The sequence below is a fragment of the Pristis pectinata genome, chromosome 4 (genome assembly GCF_009764475.1).
Source record: "Pristis pectinata isolate sPriPec2 chromosome 4, sPriPec2.1.pri, whole genome shotgun sequence".
Taxonomy (NCBI): Eukaryota; Metazoa; Chordata; class Chondrichthyes; order Rhinopristiformes; family Pristidae; genus Pristis; species Pristis pectinata.
Window position 1 is genome coordinate 65,332,454 of NC_067408.1, and position 15,440 is coordinate 65,347,893.

The 15,440-nt window shown below is 37.4% G+C and overlaps 1 protein-coding gene across 1 annotated transcript in view; it reads left to right on the forward strand.

Annotated features, from left to right (window-relative positions):
• rb1 (retinoblastoma 1) overlaps positions 1–15,440 on the forward strand; it is a 196,322-nt gene that overhangs the window by 36,228 nt on the left and 144,654 nt on the right. The window contains 7 exon segments of the mRNA XM_052014904.1: positions 2,441–2,550; positions 3,295–3,372; positions 8,400–8,487; positions 10,257–10,373; positions 10,474–10,530; positions 14,715–14,746; positions 14,838–14,920. Of these exon segments, the coding sequence (XP_051870864.1) occupies positions 2,441–2,550; positions 3,295–3,372; positions 8,400–8,487; positions 10,257–10,373; positions 10,474–10,530; positions 14,715–14,746; positions 14,838–14,920 (565 nt within the window).

A 15,440-nucleotide genomic window follows, 5' to 3' on the forward strand; every position in this document is an offset into this window, starting at 1 on the left:
TAATTGTATGAATTGTGCTGTATAGATGATTGTTGCTGCAAAAGCTAGATAGGAATGTTTATATGTTAGCTTTTCACTCAAAAGTCCAAACAGATCATAAATATGGAGAGCTGCCACATTTTTGTGTTACAAGCAGAGATGTATTTAAGTGAGGAAATAAGATCTAGATTGTACAGTGAACCAGTAGTAGAAAAGGAAAAATAGGAAGTTTCTGAAAATAAATAAACAATGGGATTTACCAATAATTTTCAGATCTATTTGCATAATCCTCCATTTTTTTCTGAAACCCTAAACGAGTTGTGGTTTAGTTATTCCTTCATTGAAGTTTACAGTATAGAAAGAAGCATGTACTCTTGCAGTCCTGATGTAGAGTTTCAACATGAAACATCAACACTTCCTTCCCTCTCCACAGATGTTGCTCGACCTGCTGAGTTCCTCCAGCAGATTGTTTGTTGCTCCAGATTCCAACATCTGCAGTCTCATTTGTCTCCACATGTACTCTCTTGATCCATGCTGGCTGAAAAAGAGCTATTCAGGCTAATCACACTGTCTAAGACTCAACCTGTAGACACGTAGTTATTGGCACATCAAGTATGACTTAAAATTCTTTCACACACTCAATCTTTGTGCAAAACATTTTTCTTTGATTTCCCCTCCAATCCTTCCACCAAAAACTTTTTATCTGTCACTCTAATTATTGACTGCTATGCAAGTGGAAAATTTGTCTCTCTTGTAATTTTGAACCCTTTAATTAGAGTCGAGTTTATTGTCATATGCACAAGCGCATGTATGCACAGGTGCAATGTAAAACTTGCAGCAGCATCACAAGCACATAGCATCAATTAAATTCCATTCAGTGTGTTTTGTGCCAAAGGAAACAATAACAACCTAGACAATCTTTCCTCAATTTAGCCCTAATAACATCTTCATAAATTTACTCCTGTGCTTTCCCAAACTGATTGTGACTATCTCTGTTCACAGTACTAGGTGTCATAGAGTGATGCAGCATAGGAACAGCTTTGGCTCACTGAGTCTGCACTGACCATCAAGCCCCCATTTACACCAACATTCATTGGTATTGGTTTATTATTGTCACTTGTACTGAGGTACAGTGAAAAGCCTGTCTTACAAACTGATCGTACAGGTCAATTCATTACACAGTGCAGTTACATTGAGTTAGTACAAAGTGCATTGATGTAGTACAGGTAAAAACAGTAACAGTACAGAGTAAAGTGTCACAGCTACAGAGAAAGTGCAGTGCAATAAAGTGCAAGGTCACAACAAGGTAGATCATGAGGTCATAGTCCATGTCATTGTATAAGCGAACCATTCAATAGTCAAGTAATCGTATCCAAATAAATCCTGACCCTGTATGATATACTGCTAAAATATCAAAATTAATTGAGGCCGTTCCATGTTAGAGGATTAATGGGAAGTAATTATAAACAATTTGATGTCATGGGCTTTGAGTCCAATAAAATCTTTAAATCTTTTCCCCTCTCACCTCTAGTTTTAGACTTCCCTACCCTGGGAAAAAGACGACTTACCTTGTCTATGCCCCTCATGATTTTATAAACCTCTATAACATTCCGCCTCTGCCTTCTTCACAGTACCAGCCTATCCAACCTCTCCTTATGACTCAAGCCCTCCAGTCCATGCAACATCCATGTGAATCTTTTTGCACCCTCTCTAGCTTAATCACATCTTTCCTATAGCATGGCGACCAGAACTGTATGCAATTCTCCAAAGGGTGGCAAGGTTCGGAGACTACAGGGGTTTCTCACTGATGTTGCCCTTGGACCTCTTTCTGTCATAACTTTCTTTTTGCCAATAAAACCAAGAGTAGGGTTGTTTGATAATTATTTTAGTCTTCAGTTAACTTGCAACTCCTGATAATTGAAAAAATCTTTGCCAGTTTATAGTGATATCTGAATAACATCTTGATTTGGGTTGCATGTGGCATAACACATTTGGTCATTTAATTGCCAGATGGTGGTTTCAAATAAGAGAAGCATAGATATCCGACTTGAACCTGGAGTGACCAAGCACTATAAATGTCTTGGAGTCGGGATTGGTTATCAAAGGCTAGAAATTCAACTGGACCAATAATGGTAACACAGCAGTTACAAGGGCAGCGTAGAGACTATTTTGCAGTGGTTGGCTGATTTCTGAACTCTTCAAACTGTGCCATTTAGATAGCTCAGTCTGAAATATGACTGCATGTTTGCGGTACTTTAAAAAAAAATTGGACATGCTGAGAACAGAACAATTTTGATTGGTGTCACTGACACCAAGTTAAACATCTACCTGCTTTGTCAGTGACCTGTTCTGATTACTGTGTATTTGTTCTGCTGTAATAACGTTATACATCTAATTAATCAAATTGGATACATAATATTTTTGGTGGAAATTTTTGTATTGTGTTCCTATGCATGTATAGCTTGAGACACTTTCAAGACAATATGAGGAGCTTTACCACCGGAATAAAGATTTTGATGGAAGATTATTTCTTGAGTGTGACAAAACTCTGCAGATGGACCCAGAAGAAAGGTAATAATGTTAAGTATGTAATTGTGTATGTTTTAGTATTCAACATTCTTTCTCCTACCCTCGCACCACATCCTTCCAAATCCCCCAAAAATATTATTGCATAATATGTGATCAAACTGCTTATTTTCACCTTCGTTTACTGAGCTGGAGAATGAAAAAGTTTGATTAAGCCACAAGGTAGACTAATTAAGCTTCTGTTTAGCCACTGGTCTTGCAAGGGAAGCCATGGTGTCTTGCAGGGAAAGTCTGTTTAGTATCTATCTTCAATGAGTTACTGCTATAGAGGGGTTAGTAACTGTGTATCTATGCACATTGCATAATCAGTGGCAGCATCCAGTGTAACGTCAGGGTGGTCCTAACTCATTAGTTTTTTATTGATCTCCTTGGTTTTTGACGTACAGTATAAATTTGTAACATTTAACTTTTGAGCTTATTGTATGGTGAATTAAACACTTCCTAGAAGAGAAAGAAAATACTTGTAAAACATGTTAAAGGTTTTAAAACATTTATGGAGTTTGTTTTACTTTGAATTTACCACGCAATCAAATTCTCTAATAGAAATATTTTACCCTAGACTCTATAACAAAAAAAACTGAAAGCAATTGTCCTGAATAATTTGGATTCATTTGGTCATTGGAGTGGGTAGATAATTCAGCATAGCATTCTAGTTTATTGAATAATATCTTACTACCTGTTTACATAAAAGGCAATTAAAATTTTTTTGATTGAACTATCTCTCTACAGATGTGACCTTGAAAGAACTCCAAGGAAGCCTCATACTGAAGATGGTCATGCAGTTCTTCCTCCACAGACTCCTGTTAGGTACAGATTGTTTCTGTTCATTTTTTTATAATACATGTTGAGTGCCATATAGTTCTTTATCCCTGATAAACAGCTTGAGCTACTAGTGTGCAATGATTTGGAGCATGGTTAGAAATAGTTTTATTTATTTATCTGCATGTGATCAGCTATAGCTTACTAAGACCACTGTTGAATTTGATCAAATGGCACTCATTCACAATTTGTATCCTGGTTTGTCTGCACCACCACTGGAGTCTAGATCACCTTAGAGACATTACCCAGTCCAAAATATTAGGAAGCACCCACAAATAGCCTGATGGGATGAATCCAGACGGGCAAGCAAAGGGTGGTGGCAAAGTACGGGTTAGTTATTGATGTCAGATGCCAGCCATTGTGCCATGAGGTTTTTTTCTGTTCTATCCTAAACATCAAAGAGTCATGATGTAACAAGTGCAGCTGACGGGCTGGAAAGGTTGCTGATCAGAGGCAAGCTGGGATTGGTTTGTAATATCTTGAGCAATTTGATTGTTACAAACTTCTTAATGTGAGAGGAAGCTAAGTGGGTCAGAACAGGAAGCCCTTGAAGATGAATTGTCAGATGATGTTAATTGAACAATGTATATCTGTAAATTTTATGCCTGCAGAGAGACTCTGTAATTGCATATAGTATTTTACTATTAGGAATGAGATGGCGAGGGCTGAAGTCCTAAGAGAGGTGACATATGTTCCTCTTGAATAGCTTCCTGAAAGTTGTAACATGACTTTTATTCCCTTGCTTAAGGTCACTTCTACATGTTGGTGTCTGTCAAAGTCACTGAGTGTGGACCATACTTTAGACTCTGACTATTCATTGTAATTATTTCCCTCCTGGCACTGCGAGGTGGAGGTGAGATACGTCACAAACTGTTTTGCTAATGTCTTGTGTCTTTTGTTTTCAACTCGGTGCTACCTGGATGATATAGAAAGTATGTCTCCACATGACTTTATATGATTTCCTCATTATAAATAGACTTATTCTTACCCAGTTGGAAGATGCATAAAGTGCATCCAAGTAAGTACCTGACAACAAAGTACATTATACTTGATAACTACTGAAAATATTTCATTAAGAATAAGTGTTTGTAGTTACTTTATGATCATTGAGACATTTTGGGGACTTTGTGCCAGTACCTTGGGCCTGTAGTTAACAAAACAAAAATCTTACAAGTGCTTAGAAGATGTATAATATAATTTAAGTAAACAGTACACCATTTTGCTTAGCTGTGGATGACCAAGGAATCTTCTGTGCAGGTTGCATTCATGGCAAATTGTTTGAGGTTCCAAGACAAGATACTGATCAGTTCCTGTTGATCTCATCTGCATTTGTATATATTCCAGTTTGACCTGTTTTTTTCCCCTCCACGCAAAAAGATCAAGCACCTCAAATTTAGCAGAATAGCATTGACTCACATAGCAGGAATGTGTCCTTGATGTGAAGAATGACCTTTAACAAAAGTTGTGTTGTAATGTGTGGGTGACTGTCTATGTCATGGATAGACATACCTGCAAGCAGGTAGATTAGGGAGGATGAGTCCAAGTGAGCTATGTCCTTCCAAACTCAGTTGTGAGTGGTGTTACCCAAACCACTCTTGGCAATGGAGATTGAAGTCTCCTACCAAGAGTACCTTTTATACCCTTGTTGAACATCGCTTAGAAGCAGTATAGCATGATTCATCAGCTGAAGGAAGAAGTAGGTTTACATGCTCATGGTGAGTCTAATACACGAGTCGCCTTGCGATCTGGAATTGACGCGAAGCACTTCTACCTGTTCCTTTGGTGGATCTGTCATGCCGTAGGGTTGGATATACTCAGTGATTGTGTTGAAAGAGTTTGGCAGGCTGGCTTTAAGATATGCTTCTGTGAGCATGATCATGTCAAGCTGTTGCTTAACCAGTCTGTGGGCAATTCTGCTAACTTAGATCTATTTTGTAATATTCATGTGGAGGCCCTTGCTAGGTCTAGGCTGGGTGTTACTTAGCACTCCTGAATCCTGGGTTGAAGGGTACTTTGTAGGTTTCATTAATGTCTGTTAGTTTAGTGGTTCTGATGCAAATTATTTACAAATTATAACCATTATGAACTATATAAGCGAACCGGTTGGGTGTTTACAACAATCTGTTAGTGTTTTAGAGCCAATATTACTGAGTATATCTTTTTTGGATAATTTAATGAACAATTTAAAATCCCTAGTTGCCTTGGTGGGATATGAACTCTCAGATGTTAACAGCACCACCATTCATACACCACTTGTCATGGCTTTGGAAGTAAAAACATTGGGTGCAACGTGCAGCCCACAGAGCTACATTTCCACACATTTCTCCATGACATCATTAGGGGAGGTACGTGGAAACCCAGAGGAGTGCTGCAGAGGCAATGGTTGAAAACCCGAGAATCATGGAAACTTCACAACGGAGAAGGAAGCATCATGGTGGTGTTGGTCAAAAAAGAACCTACCAGGCAACTTCCATCATCTAGCATTGGTGCATAGCTCTATGGACTTCAGCTCTTCAAATACACGTCTGAGTATTTCTTAAGTATCGTGAGGATTTCTGCCTCTACTAAGTACTGAGCCCTGTGGAACATCATTGGTTAAAGCCCACCAATCACAAATGCACCTGTCAATATTACCATTTACTTTCTGCCACCAAACCAATTTTGGATCCAATTTATTGTTACTCTTTGTTTAAGCTTCAGGTTGCCCACACAATTGCTGGTAGGATTTGACTCACTATCTGTCTGGGCCCTCCAATCTGGGCCTGGCACTAGAGACCCAGACATGAGATTCATAGGGACTACAGATTCAGGTGCCTTGTCCAGTCTTCTGGGCTGGCCCATTGTCAGCTCTAATCAAGTGTATTTTACTGGTGGTCTTGGGTTTATCACTATAAACTGAATATGTTACTACTGGGCACTGGTCCATAACACTGGGGTACTTTGGGTCAAGGTCTGTCACTGTATAACATTGGGGTACAGTACTGCTGGGAACTGGTCAGGCAAGGTGATGTGGTGAGGCGGGCAACGGGTTCTATAAGTGGAGTAATAAGAATTATGGCATTTGTATCTCTAAACATGAAACATACCTACCTGTATTTGGTCATGTTGAAAGCTTATTTTTTTGTGCAAAGTCCTTAGGTTATAAATCTGGCTTTCCCTACAAAAATGTTCTTCTCTGAGCTATTATTTTGCACTGAGCAAGGTTCCTACTGAGCAAAATTATTTAAATTTAGCAAGATTGGGCAGAATTTTAAATAGACCACAAAATCACCCTTATCTCCTAAATGATATTGCACTAAACTTTCAAAAGGGAGATGATGAAACAACAAAGATCATATCAGATTTTATTCAGTGGAAACTTTCTCCCATTTTATGGAAATATCTTAAATACTTTTTCATATCATAATGTAGTTGTGTGTCTCTAAAGAAGGAAGGCATCCTAACTGCAAGGATGAAAGGTAACTTAGAGTCATGGTGGTGATCTCAAAATATTGATGGGCGAAAGATGTATCTTTTTGTTAACTATTATTTTCCAGGAGGGTGCTAAATTAAAAAATTAAAAGCATTTTTCAGTAAATATTATTTGCAGTGGTGGAGACAGTGTATGTTTAGGATGCAGTATGGAATGATAATCAAGTAGGCTGCTTTGTCCTGGGTGGCGTCTGGCATCTTGACTCCCGTTGGAGCTATACACATCCAGGCAAGCTAGTGTATTTGGGTGCAAAGTTATAGTCTACTGGTCGGTAATTTATTTTTAAATATTCTAAATTTTATAATGCCCCTCCACACTCTACTGTTTACTGTTCTCTTCTAATGGTTATATTTAATACGTTTATGATTAATCCAACAAAAGCTATTCATGGTTGAGAGTTATCGAAGCATATAAAGGAATCCTTCAAAGAAAAGCTAGATAGATGTGTAGAGATCTGTTGGATTACCATGTGCTTTGAAGTGAAGTGAGCAAATTAACTGGATGTCATTAGATGCACAGAATTTTTTTCTTTAAAGTGATTTAACTGTTTATTGGACAGATCTCCTTTCGGTTGCACATTGTTCAACATTCATTGTTGGATGCCTATGTGTATAGGAGTCAAGATGCTAGACGATGCCACCAAATGAAGCTGTACATATGTGTGTGTGTGTGTGTATGTGTGTGTGTGTATATATATATATATATATATATATATATATATATATATATATGCGTGTGTGTGTGTGTGTGTATATATATATATATATATATATATATATATATATATATATATATGCGTGTGTGTGTGTGTGTAGATGTGCGTGTGTGTGTGTGCATATATGTGTGTGTGTGTGTGTGTAAATATATATGCAGCAAGACCTAGTCAACAACCAGATATGGGTTGGTAATAGGTAATGACCATCTCCAACAAGGAAGAGTCTAACCATCTTCCTCTGACATTGAATGATATTACCATTGCTGGGTCATCATTGATAAGAAACTCAGTTGGATCAGCCATGCAAATACTGTGGTTATAAGAACAGGTCATTGACTGGAAATCCTTATGGCAAGTGATGTACTTTGTAGATGGTGTAACGAGGTGCAAGTCTCTGCTTGTCTGGATGTATGCAGCTTCAAAAGCACAACAAGCTTGGCATTCAATCTTCCACACTAAACATTAATTCCCTACAGCCTCCATCATGCAGTCACTGTTGTGTGTACCTTCAAAATACACTGCAATCACTCCCTAAGTTACTTCTGAAATATACAATTTCTGTCTGAAAGACATGCAGAAGGTGCATGGGAACATTGTTCCCTATGAAACTGCATACAATCCTGACTATTACTGTCACTTTATCATTAGTGGGTCTAAATCCTGGAACTCTTTACCCAACAACATTGTTGAAGCATTTTCACTAGAAGGACTGCAGTCGTTCAAGGGCAATGATGGATGGACAATAAATGTTGGCCTTCCCAGCAATGCCCTTGCCCTGAAAACAAATCCATAATGAAAAACGTTTTATTAATCTGTTTTCTGTTTCAGGGCTGCTATGAACACCATACAGCAGTTACAGATGATTTTAAATACAGCTGATGACAAACCTTCAGATATTCTTAAAGCATATTTTAATGTAAGTAGATGTTAGATGAGAGCAAGAGGGTATGTAAAGCATTTTTCTTTCATTGCAAATAAGCACTTAAAAACACAATGCTATCAAACACAAATAATTTAAAATTCATGAATTTTATTATCAGCAGAAATGTTGATATTGTGTTAAACTTTCATTTCTGGAGCCTGCACATATTTACACAAATTATTGATACAGAAACATATTGAAAAATATATTGAATTACTTTGAAATTAATATAACATAAGAAATAGGAGTAAGTAGTGTGAAGTCCTGTTCCATAGAAGTAACCTAGGAAGTAACTTGAAACTTTGGTTAATTTAGGAATTAGGTGAAGTAGGGAAAAGATGTATTATTCTGGCATGATTTCTGGTTGGTAAATTCATGTAATTAAAGAAATGTTACAGGGTACTTCAGACCCATTGAATGCAAACCCTGCACAATGCGGGAACTCCAAGATGTTTCACAAATCCCAGGCAACTACAGGTGTAAAAAATACTACCAGTTGGAGGAGCTTGATTTTGGAACTTGAACAATAGCTGACATCACTACAGTCCATCTGAGAGGCTGAGTTTTTTGTGGATAGTCCATTCCTTCAAATTGGTTTGATGTATTTTACATGGTTTAAGAGTGGGCACCTTGTAGCTCAAGAGACTGCAGTCAGAGAAGGAATGGGTTACTGTCACTCTCTGCATTAGCAAAACAAACTGAATACCATACATGTAGCTGTTTTTATGAAAATTTAATTAGCAAATTTTCTCTGTAATGCAATTGACTCTTCTGGTTATATGTCTGATTTACAAATCTATTTCTCACCATAACAAATAGAGTGCCACTCTCTGCCCTTGGGAACAGACAGTACCAAAGTACCGTTAGTACTCTTTGCCCAACCTTTTTGATTTATGAAATTACACATACCATATTATTTCCAAGAATGCATCCCTTTTATAAATCACTGAATAAAAAATGTAGCCCCAGCCTCGGGTGACAGCAATTGCCAGGATAATCAATTTATGAGACAACTGAATTAACTGTAAAATTGTCATTGGCAAGTGACCTGTTTACGACAGACTAACAATGTAAAGGAAAGAAGAAGGTGAAAGTTCTAAACGCAAAACTTAACTAAAGTTTAAAATTTAGTTGCATCGCTCATGTTTTGCCAAATTCTGACCTTTGCATTCTGTTGAAAATTCACTTAGATGAAATTCATCCACTCTGAGCAAACACAAATATGTTTGGAAATCTGAAATAAAAACAGAAAATACTGGAAACAATCAGTAGTTTGGGAAAGAGAAACACGGTTAATGTTTCAGTTCAAAAACTTTCTTAGAGAATTTTCTCTCTTTCTCAGTTCTGATGAAGGGATTTTGACTTGAAACATTAATTTGTTTTCTCTTCCCACAGTTGCCGCCTGTCCTGCTGAGAGTTTCCAGCATTTTCTGTTTGAATTCTATGTATGTGGAGCGGCTGGATGATGTCAATTATCGTGCCTGTGTTTAATGAAAAAAAATTGCAGTGGATATTTTATGACCAAGCTGTATTTATAATTCCAAGTTATAAGTAATCTTTGTCACATTAACACTGCAAACAAGAAAGCAAAACCACTGCTTCACAAGTGATTGTCCTGAGAAGCAGAGAGTTTCTAAAATTCCATCCCTTGATATTGGTCTGATATATTAAACGTGAAAAGTCCAAAGTATTTAAGATATTGCATAAGTTTGTGTTTTATATTGCAGGAATATTAGCCTAAGCATTTTTATACTTTTTTCCAGAATTGTACAATAAACCCCACCACCAACATTACTAAGAGAGTGGAGAACTTAGGTCAGACGTTTCAGGAGAATTTTGCTCAGACTGTGGGAGAAGGATGGGCAGAGATTGGATCACAGGTATTAACTTATTCTATTATTGATTTTAGTGTTTCATGATTTTTATTTGATTATACTTCATATTGATTAACTACTTCATCTCATGTTTTGTTTCCTTCAGAGATATAAACTTGGAGTACGGTTATATTATAGGGTTATGGAATCCATGTTGAAATCGGTAAGTTTTTTTTATATTGCAGCATAGGCAGGAATTTTTAAGGGTGGACATAGGAAAAAAAAGTTTTGATATTTCAGATGTGAAAAATATTCGGTTATGTGTATGTACTTTGGCAACAATGTTTTATTTCAATTTAACTACCATGTTGTTTGGAAAATGTTTGAATGAAATTGGGGTGCATAATTTCAAAATTTGTTTTTATGGCATAATGCTGTATTTTTCAAAAGATTAACTAGTTAAGAAGTTATTGAAGTTAAGAATCACATATGAAGCAGAGGTTAGAGACCTGACATTTGAATCTATTTTAGTAGTGTCTTTATAATTCAAGAACTGGCTATTGAAGAGGCAAAGTTACATTGATTAGATACAAGTCAAATACCCCACATTTCTTTTCCACAATTACAGCTTGTGTAGCTAGAAGTAAACGGATAACATATTCGCAGTTTTTTTTTAATCACAGTGACTATGTTATTAGGCTAGTAATCCAGATGTCTGAACTATCAATCTGGAGACAATGATCAAATTCAACAATGGCCCCATAATTTAAAAAAAAATAGAATTAACACCTAGCATTAATAATGCTAACCATGAAGTACACATTTGAGATTAAAACCCACAACTCTTACCACCTGACTCATTTAGGCTGGTCGAAATTGCAATGCAGTCATCGCTTGTGCCCTTTGAAATGGTCTAGCTAATGACTCAATTGCATCAAAAGTTCTACAAAAAATATTTGGACAATAGCATCGACCTACTCACTGATTTGAATGTGGCAAAGGCATATCTAATTGACCATATAAAGTACTCTTCACTAATGTCCAGGGACATGCAACATTGAAAGAGCTGTCTGATGGCTAGTAGAGTCACGTCCTACTCATTGATTTGTACCTTTCAGCTAATATTGTGTACAGTAACAATGGCAAGACAGCCTTTCCAGCAGTGACATGCTGATTATATAGCAATTAGCTCCAGGAGTTATCAACATTAACTCTAAACCCTTGAAATCTAATACATAGATTAAATGTGAATAGGGAAACAACCTGCTGATTAACCCCAACCATTCACCCTCCTATGGTGGGCCAGTATTCCTTATGTTGAGCATTACTTGGGAGAAGCACAGAATAGGAACAGCATAGAATGTACTCTGGTGAGATGTTTAAGTGTTAGTCACCAGGAATGGCTCAGTAGCACATCTAGTAACAAGCTGGTTGAGTGCTGAAGAACGTGGCTCCCCTTCTGGGCCTTTTGCAGGTGGTAAGAGAACTTCAATTCTTGATTTCATCCTCACTCTTCACCTTTTGCAGATGCATCTATCCTCATTTACCTTTGACTGTCATTCAGTCCTTGAGGAGACGAAGTCCTATCTTCACACTGAAATCTTCCATTATGTTGTGTGGTAATGTGTCTGGTGTTAAAAGGAGAATATTCTGAAAAAATTTGGCAGCCTAAAACTGGATGTCTTTGGTGCATTGTGGCCTATCAGCAGAATTGTATTTCACCCTAACTACTACTTCACTCTAACATTATTAAGAACCTTGGACCCAGTTCTTAAACGGAAAACAGGCCAGGAGCAACAGCAAGAGAAACTTGTGAAGTGACAATACAAGACAGCATGAACGTTGTTGGTGCAACATGATTTAAAAAGAGCTAACTACTCCTAGTTCCACTGGATCAGATCAAAGCTGTGTAATCATACCATGTGGACAGTTTTTAAAAAAAAAATTAATTGGATGAGGAGACTTTGTGAACATTTTTATCCTTGATGATTGGAATTCACATAAAAACTGCAGCAATCTAGTGACAGTGGTAGAACGAGTCATTTGTAGTGGATAGGAAAGGGTGATTTTGCAAAGCAGAATGATTTTTTTTCCCCTATATATTTTTGAGCTTGTTGAACATTGCTAGAATTTTACATGTACAGGTAAATGATCCAGGTATTCCATTGGACATTCCTTGAAGTTAATGGAATGCTTTTGAGAATCAGGTGAGTCATTCCTTGCAGAACACTCAAATTCCGACCTGTTTTTAGCCACATTGTTTGCGTACTGGTCCAATAATCTTTCGGATCAGAGGCAGTTCCTTAGGAGATTGGTGGTTGATTCAGTGCTGATGATGCTGCTGAGTGTGAGGAGGATTATTGGTTTCCACTTGTGTACTTCTACTCATCAGCCCAAATCTGTATATTTTCAGTTGCATTCTGCATGCGTTTTCAAGAGAGATGCAAATGGAACTGAACTCTCTTCAATTGTGAGCAAACTGTCGGAAGTCCAATCTTTATAAAAGAGGAAAGAACATTAATGAAGCAGTTGGAGATGGCTGAATGTAGCATACTTCACTGGGAGCTCCTGAAATGACATACTGGCACGGAGATGAATACCAACATATTGTGACCTATGTTTCCACCCAGTGGAATGTTTTATACTTGATACTACCAGGGCTCTTTGACTCCAAACATGATCAAATAGTGCCATGTTGTCAAGGCAGTCATTTCTACCTTGCCTCTGGCATCTTTACTCATTTGTCCTTGTTTGAGTTAAAGCACTTAAGGTTTGGAGATGTGAACTCAGAGAAATTAAAGCTTTAATAATAATGATCAGTTTATTAGTAAGTGCTACTTGACAGCACTGGGACAACTTCTCCCATCACTTTGCTAATTGAGGGTAAACTGATGGAGTAATAGCCATTCTAGAGCAGAAAATACTTTCTGACCTGCTGAGTGTTTACAGTGTTTCTTGTCTTTATTTCAAACTTCCAGCATGTGTAGCTTTTTGATTTTCATGTACTAATAATTAGCTGGAATAAATTTGTTATTTTTTAGTGGATGTGGTGCAAGCTGTGTAAATTTCCTTGGTGTCAAGTGAATGATAGTGTTATGTTTGCATTAGGATAAGTTGATTAGAAGCTCAGCTGATACTGGAGCATATGTTCAACACTATAGCTAAGATGTAATCTGATAACTTCGCCTTTGCTATAGCTAGTGTCCTAAGGTTTTTCTCTCTATCATGTGAGGATCAGATTCAGTAATGGATGTGAACTTGAGAAGAAGCCAAGATGGCTCATTCAGTTTTTGGATCATTTTATGCTGGGTGATTAATTGTCCACAGCCATTCAAAACTGGATGTGGCATGTCGACAGAACTTTTATCTGATTCATTGGTTATGCGATCTAAGCTCTGTTACTTGCTGTTTTGGCTTTTTATCAGGTAAGTGTCCCCTGTTGCAGTTCAGCTGGTTGACACTTTATTTTTAAGTATAACTGGTACTATTTATAGTGTGTTGTTCTCCATTCTTCATTGAGCGAGGGTTGATCCCCTGGCCTCATGATAATGGTAAAGTGAAAGATGAAGGAGGTTATCAATTAAGGTCAAATGCAATACTGCTGCTGCCTGTGGCCCAAGGTATTTTACGAATCTTCAGTTGTCATGGGCCAGATCTGTACTGAATGTCTTATTTAAAACACGGGTGTTACCACAAGGGCTGTGATATGTTCACTCCTACCATCGTGTACCACAGGTCGATTGGTGAGGATACAGTCAAGAAACTTTTTTCTCTTCAACTTGGTCTTCTGTCCATTTGCAGCAGGCTCACTAAATTTTAAAGTACCCCTTTCCTCATTCTTCCTTCCAAAATCTGTCACTTCATACTTTAATGTATTGAATTTCATCTGCTATGTGTCTGCCCAATGTATCAATCCATCTCTGTCCTCTTTATTATTCTTCTTCTTGATGCTTATTTCACCTCTGAATTGTGTATCATCAGCAAATTTCTGCATTCATACTTTGTTTCCCCAGGTTCAGATCAGTAGCGTATATTTCTTTACATTTGTTTCTTGGATGTTATTATTTAATGTTGGCAGACATTAGCCTGATACAACTCCAAAAGAATATTCAAGCAGTGTAATAGGATCTTTAATATTCACCTGGGGGTAAATGAGGCCTCTGTAGAACATCTCTGAAGTGCCACTCTGACAGTGGTGTCAGTTACGGTTTAAGTGTGGCGAAGTACACATGACTCAATGGTAATCATATTATTGTCTGAGGCAAAAAGACTTGTAAGGGCTTTCAAATTCTGCATCTGGTTCTACATAATTTGATTCAACCGCCATTCCTTGGAGTAATTGCTTTGACATTTCTGAACAGCTGTGTCCTCTGCTTTTTGTTTATTCTCTCTGTTTGATACTTGCAGGAAGAAAAACGTCTTTCTGTCCAAAATTTTAGGTAAATTTACAGATTTTATTTTCATAAGTCTTAATACAGTTCTGTTTTATATGAACATATTTCTAAATAACTGCTTCTATTTTCTTTGTAGCAAGTTGTTGAATGATGCTACTTTTCATGGATCCCTCCTTGCCTGTGCTGTAGAAGTTGTTATGACCACGTATGGAACTACCTGTAAGCATATGAATGAGCTTTCAATTTTAAATGTTTTGTAATATGAGCCTTTCGGTTCTGCCTTAATTCACTTTCATTTCCCTTTCTTGATTGCCTTGACTGCTTATCGGATATTCTCAGCTATTCTCTGGGCTTTATGGATCTTTATTTCTCTCTTTTCCCATTTTGCTCTTCTGTCTGGCATTTGAAGCTAGCAAACCTTTGGCATTGGAGATAAATCAGTTCAACCTTAAAATTGCCAACTGCAGTGCTGACGCCTGGAATAATAAATCCTACATTACCAATGGGCAGAGATACTGCAAAAATAAATGGAAAACTGAAAGAATAGCCTAAATAGTCATATTTAGATCCAATGCTATTGTGCCTAATCTGATAGTGATCTCATTAGATCACACCTTGAATGTGGACCAATTACTAGGGCATAAAGGAAGTACAAAGCCCTGGAAGAAGTGAGAGCAAGCTGATGATGCTAATAGTGTCCTGTCGAGTCTTTATGTTGAAGGTACCTATGTTGCTATTT